The sequence below is a fragment of the Mobula birostris genome, chromosome 22 (genome assembly GCF_030028105.1).
Source record: "Mobula birostris isolate sMobBir1 chromosome 22, sMobBir1.hap1, whole genome shotgun sequence".
Classification (NCBI taxonomy): domain Eukaryota; kingdom Metazoa; phylum Chordata; class Chondrichthyes; order Myliobatiformes; family Myliobatidae; genus Mobula; species Mobula birostris.
This window is the reverse complement of record NC_092391.1, coordinates 28,994,509-29,004,485: the sequence shown is the minus strand read 5'-3', so window position 1 is coordinate 29,004,485 and position 9,977 is coordinate 28,994,509. Positions and strand designations below refer to the sequence as shown.

Here is a 9,977-nt window from a genome sequence, read left to right as displayed (position 1 = left end):
GCTGGGGTTCCTGCACCGTGACCCGACGAGAGCCCTCGACGCCTGGCGGTCGTTAAAAGCCGTTTCCGTGGCGGCTTTCCGAGAAGAGGCTCGTGCCTATCACGTGGCTCCGGAGGCGGGAGACAGGACCCGCGGCATCAGCAACGCACGCGCACCGGCGCGATCGCAAGGCAGGCGAGGCTGAACTTGGCGCAAGCGTACTACGGCCGGAGGCGGGCAAGCGGGTTGAGTGGGAGAGGCAGGGTACGCGGGTGTCAGGTATAAAAGGCTTGTCAAATGAACGGTGAGGACTATTCAAAGAGCTACGAGTGGAAGAGGTTCGGGGCATTTTGCACAGGGTCCCGCCACGCAGTGCCGCTGAATGGTGAAGGGGTCGGGTGCTTCGGGCAGCGAGAGCGACGCGGCCAGCCGAAGCCAAGCGTGTCTCTGGCAGCACAGGCGGTTGGGCACGGGTAGTGTGCGTGGCTCCGACCCGGCGCTGGCATTAGGGGGCTAGGCAGTGGCAGCGCGCAGTGACCGGGAGCGGGGGAGATCTGCTATCGGGAAAGAAGCTCAGGCACCGGGTGGGGATCGAAAACTGAGGGGGGACAGGGCATCGCCATCACTCAAGGATAGGGCACTGGGAGCTAGGGCCAGGCAGTGTCATTAGGGATTGTGCTGTGGCAGCGCGCTGGTTTACAGTGTCATTTCGCTCTTGCTGATTTGGACATAAAGCTCGAATAAAGGTAGGTTTTCCATTGCAATGCTATGTAAACTGAAACACTTTATGTTTCGAATGATTCTGATTCCTAATTTTTACAAGTAGCTCAGCCTATGTGTAAGTTTATGTAAATGGCAAGTGCTTATCAGGCTAGAGGACATTTCTAGCGAGAGAAAAACACTTAACATTTCGGATCAATGGTCTTTCATGGACATGAATGACCACTCTTTTTCTTTTTCCACAGATGAAGGGTCACTGACCTGTAATATTATCTCTCCACAGACGCTTTGAATGATGAGAATTTGCAGCATTTTCTGTTTTACTTTGAATTCCTCTGTCTGTAACGCGTTGATTTGGGGATGTATTTTAGCATATGAAAGGAAAGGAATTCTCAAACATATATTTAAAAAAACATATTACACCTTTAGAAAGCAACAAAATATACAGAGATTCATTATGATAATGTTAATATTTAGTTAATTTTAAGTGTCTGGACAACTCCAGTTGTTAATGTGATTATTTGAGTAGGATTCAACACCCCTGGAAGCAATGTTATTAAAAGTTATTTTGGATAAGAATCTTTGATTTAATTTATGGATCATTTTTATGATTTGTTTTCAGGATGTCTGAATTTAATAAATGGCAGGTGATTCTGTAGTGTTTAACCACCTGCTCCTGAGTGCCAATAAGTCGCAACTGTTCAGTACAGAAATGTGTGCTTGGTAGATTTATTCCATTAATACTCTAGTGCTGAGATGGAATAATGAAATCTGTTGATTATGAAACATCAGTATGGAACAGTTTGTAAAAATGTGTTAAATTTAATCCATTTGTACTGCAGGATACTTTCATAAAATCAACAGGAATGTTTATTAGTATGGAGCAAACAAGCTACTCTTTTGCATTGATACATTAGCACAGGGTTACTGTGGTAGAGGAAACCATATTAGAAGCATAGTCATCCTTTGTTTCTGGTATAGGTGGACTCCTGCCACAACAAATGCAAGAAAAATCTGAATGAAATGGATGAAAACAGAAATGCTGTAATCATTAGGTCAGGCAGAACTAGGGAGAGAAAGAGGTAACTTTTGAAGTAGGTAACTTTTGTTAGAACTTGGCAAAGAGAGTAGTTTTAAAAATGCAGATAAAGGCGGGGGAATAAGAGGCAATTCTGTAAAAGGCTGAAAAGATTAAATGACAGAAAGCGAAAGAGAATGGAAATGAAACAAAAGTTTGGCCAAGTTGTATGTAAGACAGAATTATCTGGAAAGAAAATACTGTGGATGTTTGAAATTGGAAATAAAAACAAAACATGCTGATATGCATCGATCTGAAATCTGAACTGAATGTTAAGTTGGAAAAGCCGTCTGGCTGGAAAAACTAAATGCCTTCCCTTGAGGCTCATTGGAATAGTCGGCGAGGCCAAGGGCAGAAAGGTCTATGGAAGTGGAATGCAGAATTAAAGTTTCAAGAGAGCAGAAGCTCAGGATAGGTGTGTGGACTAAATAGATGTGGTTGGCAAAGTAGTCAGCTCTTCTGTGTTTGTGTTTGTTCTTCCCAATGTAAGAGGAGAATACATAACAAATAGCAGATCAGTATATTGGGTAAAGATAAAACCCACTTTAGGTCCTGTAAAATCTTCAAAAAAATAACCCAAAAATGATAGAATCACTGAGCAAGTCAGACAGCTTCTGTAGAAGGTGAAACATTTGATATTTTCAAGATGCGACCCTGCATTAGAACTGAGAGATTAAAAACAAGTTTGCAGTAACAAAATGGGTGGGTGAGAAAAGAAAGTGAAATGCCACTGATAGTGTGAGACCAAATATGGCAGCTAAGTAGCTCTTAAGATCATTTTTTATGACTGTGTAATATGACAGTAAGATTATGGTACATGCCCTTCAAGCCAGACTATATATAAATGTAATAGTCCAAAATTATGGCAAGCAGAAATGGCCAGATCTAATATGCACAGAAAGAACTAGTGTGTTACCTAAAGTTGGAGAATTCACCCAGAGTGGGAGTGGGATGGTGAACTAAAACTTTAAAGTGGCAGGCAACTAGAAGCCTAGTGTCACGCCTGCCCTGCTGCATTGTGAATGCTAATTACAATACACTAGACTGAAAGAAATGTAAAGGACAAGTGCTGCATGTCATGTGGTTAACTAGAAAGGTGCCGTAACTTGGAGTGGTAGGGGACAGAATGGCAGACCAGGGATTCATAAAAGGTGTGAATCATTTGAAAATGCTGAAAGGTGTACGCATCTGGTGATGGAATCTCATTGGAGCTGGAGGAAATTACAAAGAAAATTTAGGGTGGAAGGTAGGGATCAAGAGTTCCTGGTTTATTGAGGAGAGAGCAGATGTGTCAGAAATAGTTGAGATATGTTCAAAGGCAATCCACAGCTCAGGAAAGAAAAAGACAATTCAGAAGCACCTGTCCAGAATATCTTAGCACTAGAGCAATTGCAACAGACACAGAAAAGAAGAATGGAATAATCTTTACACTAATTGACATCTCCCTGTTGTCTGTACATTTTGAATAAGACAGAGTCAGAAGGTCATATTAGTTTCCTAAATACTTTTAAGTGGCCTCCCAATGTGTGCTGACAGCTGATTCCCATGACAGTGATGTCTATTCATACAGCTTTTCTTGTAACATCAGAATTGATTACTCTTTATAGGTTACATTTGAAAACAGTGTGGAGACTGGTTCTTGTTTTATTAATGGTGACTCTGCTATAAATCTTGCGAATAGCTGCAAGATCCTGACAGTTCTAACTGTTACTGCAAGCCACCTTTACCTTTCCACATGTCCCCTGACCTGGCTAAAGTCAGTACATTAAATTGAATGAATGAGACATTAGTTGCTATTTCACTGGAAAGTTTTTTTTTAATTAGAATTTGTATTTCTGTAAAATACATAACATAACTGGGTACCAAAATCTCTTATTACTAAAATCCAAATAAACTGTAACAGTTTAGGGACAGTTAGGAAGTACCAATGTGAAGATGGAGTTGAAGCAAATAAAACCATGTATTTGTCTTGCATAAGGACCTTAAGACAAAAGAGCAGTATTAAGCCATTTGTTCCACTGAGTCTGCTCCATGATTCAATTATGGCTGATTCTTTATTTTACCCCTCCTCAACCCCATTCCCCAGCCTTCTCTCCGTTACCTTTGATGCCGTTTCCAATCAAGAACCTATCAATCTCTGCCTTAAATACACCCAATGGCCTGGCCTCCATAGCTGCCTGTGGTAACAAATTCCACAAACTCACCATCCTCTGGCTAAAGAAATTTCTCCACATGTCTGTTTTAAATGGATCCCCTCTATCCTGAGGCTGTGCCCTCTGGTCCTAGACACCCCCCACCATGGGAAACAACCTATCCACATCTACTTTGTCTAGGCCTTTTAATATTAAAAAGGTTTCAATGAGATTCCCATCTTCCCCATCCTAAGTTCCAGCGAATACAGAGTTGCCAAACATTCCTCGTATGATAACCCTTTTATTCCCGGAATCATCCTTGTGAACTGCCTCTGGACCCTCTCCAATCCCAGCACATCTTTTCTTCGATGGGGAGTCCAAAACTGTTCACAATTCTCAAGGTGCAGTCTCACCAGTGTGTTATAAAGCCTCAGCATTACATTCTTGCTCTTGTACTCAAGACCTCTTGAAATAATTGCGAACATTGCATTTGCCTTCCTCACCACAGACTCAGCCTGCAAGTTAACCTTTAGGGTGTTTGCACAAGTACTCCCAAGTCCCTTTGCATCTCAGAGTTTTGGATTTTCTCCCCATTTAGAAAATAGTCTGCACATTTTTTTTTCAAAGTGCATAAAATACTGATAACCACCATGCTGCTTGATTATTCGGATCATTCTAGTCTGAGAGTATCTTTTTTTAACATTTAGTATCAGGTGGGAACAAACTTAGGCTGAGGGAATGATCTAATCTTTGTAATAATCTGATTATTAATAAATCCTCATCCAACTTGTTCAGTCAAATTATCATAAATGTGTTAAGGGAAATTTTGAAAAGGGCATAAGCAATAAAATTGATAATACAGATTAAAAAACTGAGGGAAACATCAAATCAAACAATGCAATTATTCCTGATTTACACAAGCATTGTCACAAAAGGCATCAGGGTCTTGATGGACATTGTGTATAGGGAACAGCAAAGGAGAGACAGCGTGCCCAGAAAGGAACGGACGGCATGTTTCAGGCCGATAACCTTTCATCAGGTTATTACAATCAGAATCAGGTTTAATATCACCAGCATATATTGTGAAATTTGTTAACTTTGCAGCAGCAGTACAATGCAATACATGGTAAATATAGAAAAAACTAAATTGCTCTAAGTGTATACATATGTATATTTAATATACATATGTATACACTTAGTATACTTATACACTAATAAGTAGTGCAAAAACAGAATTAATTTTTTTTAAAAAGTAGAGAAGTGGCGTTCTTGGGTTCAATGTCCATTTTGAAATGGGATGGCAGAGGGGCAGAAGCTGTCCTTGAATCGCTGAGTGTATGCCTTCAGGCTTCTGTACTTCCTTCCTGACAGTAACAATGAGAAGAGAGCATGTCATGGATGGTGGGGCTCCTTAATGATGGACACCGCCTTCCTGAGGCACCGCTCCTGGAAGATATCTTGGATACTACAGTGGCTAGTACCCATGATGGAGATGTCTAATCTTACAATTTTCTGCAACTTAGTTCGTTCCTGTGCTGTACCCCAACCCCCATACCATTTGGTGATGCAGCCAGTCAGAATGCTCTCCACAGTGCATCTGTAGAAGTTTTCAAGTATTTTGGATGACAAACCAAATCTCCTCAAACTCCTAATGAAATATAGCCACTGTCTTGCCTTCTTAGCTACATCAATATGCTGCAACCAGGTTAGATCCTCAGAGGTACTGACACCCAGGAACTTGAAATTGCTCACTCTCTCCACTCCTGATCCCTCTGAGAATTGGTTTGTGTTCCCTTGTTCTAACCTTTATTACCTGAAATGCGAACTATATATACATGCTAGTTGGCTGCTAATTACTTTCAGCATTTTCTGTTTTGTTTTATGTCAGATTTCTAGTAGTCAGAATCAGGTTTAATATCACTGACATATAATCAGTGACAGCTTTATTATGTTCGTGGTCTTCTGCTACTGTATCCCATTCACTTCAAGGTTTGATGTGTTGTGTGTTCAGCGATGCTCTCTGCACACAAATATTGTAACACATGGTTACTTGAGTTACACTTGACTTCCAGTCAGCTTGATCCAGTCTGGCTGTTCTCCTCTGATCTTTCCCATTAACAAGGCCCATAGAACTGCTGCTCACTGTATGTTTTTTGTTTCTGCACCATTATCTGTAAACTAGAGACTGAGATTAGTAGTTTTTGAGATACTCAACCCACGAATCATTTCATGATCACATATCGTTTCCATTCTGATATTTGGTCTGAACAACAACTAAACCCCTTGACCATATCTGTGTGCTTTTATGCATTGAGATGCTGCCACATGATTGGCTGATTAGATATTTGCATTAGTGAGCAGGTGTATATGTGCATCAAATAAAGGGGCCGTTGAGTATGTTGTGAAATCTGTTGCTTTGCAGCAGTGCAATACATTAAAAATACTATATATTACAATAAGTTGTATATTCTATCTGCAGTTTTTATTTGTTCCTTGTTTAATATGTTATTTCCCTTCACCTTGTTAGCAAATGCATTAAAATTTCTATGTCCACTTTCTTGCAGTATGAAGCTCTTAAAATGCAATTCCAAAAGTACTTGTTGGAGTGCAATATTCTCTACGTACTGTCTGATTGGTGCTGCATTATTTATTGAAAATATTGCTGCTCTAGGAATTCAAGTAAGTAACATGCTTTCTATGGTCCTTTGTAGTATGGACTACTACTATTTAATTTTTACTTATTTTACTTTATACTTTATTGTCGCCAAACACAGCGATATCTGATTTTGCGCTTCCCGCTCCCTGGATTACAAATCAATGGTAAATATTAAAAGTTTAAATTAGAAATCATAAATAGAAAATAGAAAAATGGAAAGTAAGGTAGTGCAAAAAAACTGAGAGGCAGGTCCGGATATTTGGAGGGTACGGCCCAGATCCAGGTCAGGATCCGTTCAGCAGTCTTATCACAGTTGGAAAGAAGCTGTTCCCAAATCTGGCCGTATGAGTCTTCAAGCTCCTGAGCCTTCTCCCGGAGGGAAGAGGGACGAAAAGTGTGTTGGCTGGGTGGGTCGTGTCCTTGATTATCTTGGCAGCACTGCTCCGACAGTGTGCAGTGTAAAGTGAGTCCCCTATTTGGGCAAAATTGCTCAACATGACCAAAACAACAGTTGTTGTCCATGTGAAAATACTTAGTACAGCTGATGACTGATCTGTGTTGTTTAACAGCAGTTTTGTTTGCTACATTGCTTAGCAGATTGTACAAATGTGATCTGTAATAATTGTAATGTGCTGATTATTTTTCTTTGAAACACAATGTTGTTGTTTTATTGCCCTTAAAACAGGATACCTGTTTTTCCTGACTAGTGTTGAAATTCTTGTGAAAATCCCCTTTCTTCAACAATTGTTTGGATTCAGGATCTGGAGCGTGGGGATTAAAGAAACGATGTATTTTGTAGTATAATATAGGAATTTGAAAGTATGTATTTTCAGTGGAAGAAGCTTTTATTGTATAGCATTCTTCTGTTGCTCTTGTACAAGTTTTGAAGCTGTGAGTGGCCCACTGATAGTGCCAGAACACATCCCTGGAGACAGAATATTACATCTTACCTGCCAAGATACTCTAACTTTCGGCCTGTGCAGGTCACAGCAGTTTACTATTTTGGGCTCAAACAAACTCTGGCAAATGTAGCATTTAACTATGAGTCTGAAAGTTTTTTGAAACCAGTATTTGTATAGGGTTTGTCTACAATTATAAAGAGAACTATTTAAGTGTCTGCTGGAAATAAAACAATTTTGCATCCATCCTGGGAACATTGCCTAAACCCTGCTGTGCACTGCAGGGCAAGGCATAGTGATGTTTCTGTTGATCTGTTCAAACTAATGTTTAAACAATTTTTACTAGTTAATTTAATGCAATTCAGACACAGTCGTCTAGACAAGTAATCTTACTGACGTTTGTGAGTTTAATGTATTATACTTTTGCATAACAGTAATGCCATTCACAGATGAATATTGAAGGGAAAGGAAATAAAGTATTTTCTCTTCAGAATATTCACTTCATCCTGAAAGAATATAGTATGAAATGCTCATTACTTTATAACTATGAAATAAGGTAAATGGATGTGTGCACTCTTCTTAATCTCTAATGATGGTGGAGTGGTGGGTTATCTTCATATCTCCTGAAAAGGAAAAAAAGTGCCCATACTAAAAGTGAGAAACAAACAGATCTGCATAAGTTTGGTTTGTTACACACTGTACAAAAAGGTATGTTGGTAACTGCATTTATCAGGTTCTTGCCCATGTAAAAGTTATCTCAGATCAGCCAAAAATGTTATATCCCTCGAAGGAAAAGATAACCTGATCACATGGCTGTGTTTCCATTAAGGGTAATAGTGAAGTAAGATTTGACAACAAACATGCTGAGTGCACAAATGTAGAAATGAGATGTTTAAGATCTTTGAATGGAATTCTTGATGATTCTGCAAAAGAGGAAATACAAGCCATCACTTTCGGCATTGAATGAAGCCATTCACCCATTTGATTGTGTTGCTTTTACAATAGATCCCTCTAGTTTAGCCAAGTACCCCAATCTTTGTCCCTATACTTGCTGTATCTGTTGAACTTTGCAGGTTCATTAAAAAGTGTGGCTAGTCTTACAATGGAAGATGAGGTAAAATACTTTAGCCAACTGTTTTAGCATACTGAGAGGAGGCACGAACAGAAAAAATTCAATTCTCAATTACTTTGACCACTACAGTCTCAGTACTAGAGTAGACAGAAATCAAAGCAAAACAAAATGTGAGAAGTGATTGTAGAACTGAGTAAAAATAATGTATACACAGTCATAATGAAAAAGATTACCTGAAGAAACATGAAATGAGCTAAGGTTTTGGATTTAAGCTTTGAGGAGAAGGAAGAGGAGATGGATCCAAAAGTAAGAAACTTTAACCCAGGATTTCAGCCAAGTGAATTTTTCTGAAACTAAAATCAGGAAAATAGCTTTGGTGTAAAATATATTCTTGCTGATGAAGAACATGTTGGCCGAGTGATCCTGTGTATCAAACAAATAAATAACCAGGTTATACGACTAGATTTTTTTTTTTAAAAACTAGCTTCTTTCTTGCTTTGTAATAACAAATTTCATTGAATGGAAGTACCTCAGTACATCATTGCACACCAACCAGACAGTAAAAAAAGTGTCTTGAAACTATTCACATTGGAATAATGTCATTTTGATTAGTTACATTTATTAGGTCATGGCATAAAGCACTTCTACTGAGAAAGAGCTATACATTAATGGGTATGATTGAATGTTTTGGGGTGTGTCTTTTTTTTTGTTCCTCTGGCTTTCCATGGTCCTTGGGTTTTCAGACTGGGGAAAAGGGGGACAAGTTAGTAGTAAAGTTAGAAGGTGAAGCTATTATAGAAGAATTTTTATTCAATGTTTATAATTATATAAACTGACACTTAAGGTTTCCCTTGTTACCTGTAGAGAGATGTACAGGATCTAACCTAAACGTAATCCAAAACTATTTTCATTATCTTATTGTGGCACAGTGTTGCCTGTGAGGAAATTGTTCGCATTCAGCTAATAGCAAACCTTCAAATGTGCTTTTATATAGTGTTCATCATACTCTAGTAAACAAAACTGTCACAAAATAAATATGATTTCTCTTATTTCTTCTAGCCAGTAGCTCAACCATATAATAGTCTAGAAGAAGGTCTGGATAATACTGCCTATTGGTGGGGTGAATGGGCTAAATGGACAGGATGCACTCGGACCTGTGGGGGAGGCATCAAGACACAAGAAAGGCACTGTTTGAAGCAAAGGTGAAAAACAAACATATGTACAAAGTTTTTTTTTTCTTTAGACTTGGCAAAGATGACGTATCTGCTGTCTTTATTATATTAGTGGAAACAAGTATCTAAAAACAAATTATAACTGATTTGTAAAAATAATCTTGTATTGTTTGTTATTTATATTTCAAAGATTTGGTGCTAGTTCTGTGATAGCATAACCTCTGTTATTGGTAGCACAGCCCTAAATGAAATGAAAGGATAGTTTAGAG

The 9,977-nt window shown here is 38.9% G+C and overlaps 1 protein-coding gene across 3 annotated transcripts in view; it reads left to right on the top strand.

Moving 5' to 3' along the window:
• Positions 1 to 237: 237 nt before the first annotated feature.
• The window catches only part of adamtsl2 (ADAMTS-like 2), an 87,366-nt gene continuing 77,626 nt past the window's right edge, over positions 238 to 9,977 (top strand). For all 3 annotated transcript variants that reach the window (XM_072240498.1, XM_072240499.1, XM_072240497.1), the window contains exons 1-3: positions 238 to 725; positions 6,474 to 6,588; positions 9,596 to 9,738. In XM_072240498.1, the coding sequence (XP_072096599.1) occupies positions 6,475 to 6,588; positions 9,596 to 9,738 (257 nt within the window). In that variant the 5' untranslated portion in view covers positions 238 to 725; position 6,474. The remainder of the gene's footprint in view (positions 726 to 6,473; positions 6,589 to 9,595; positions 9,739 to 9,977) is intronic.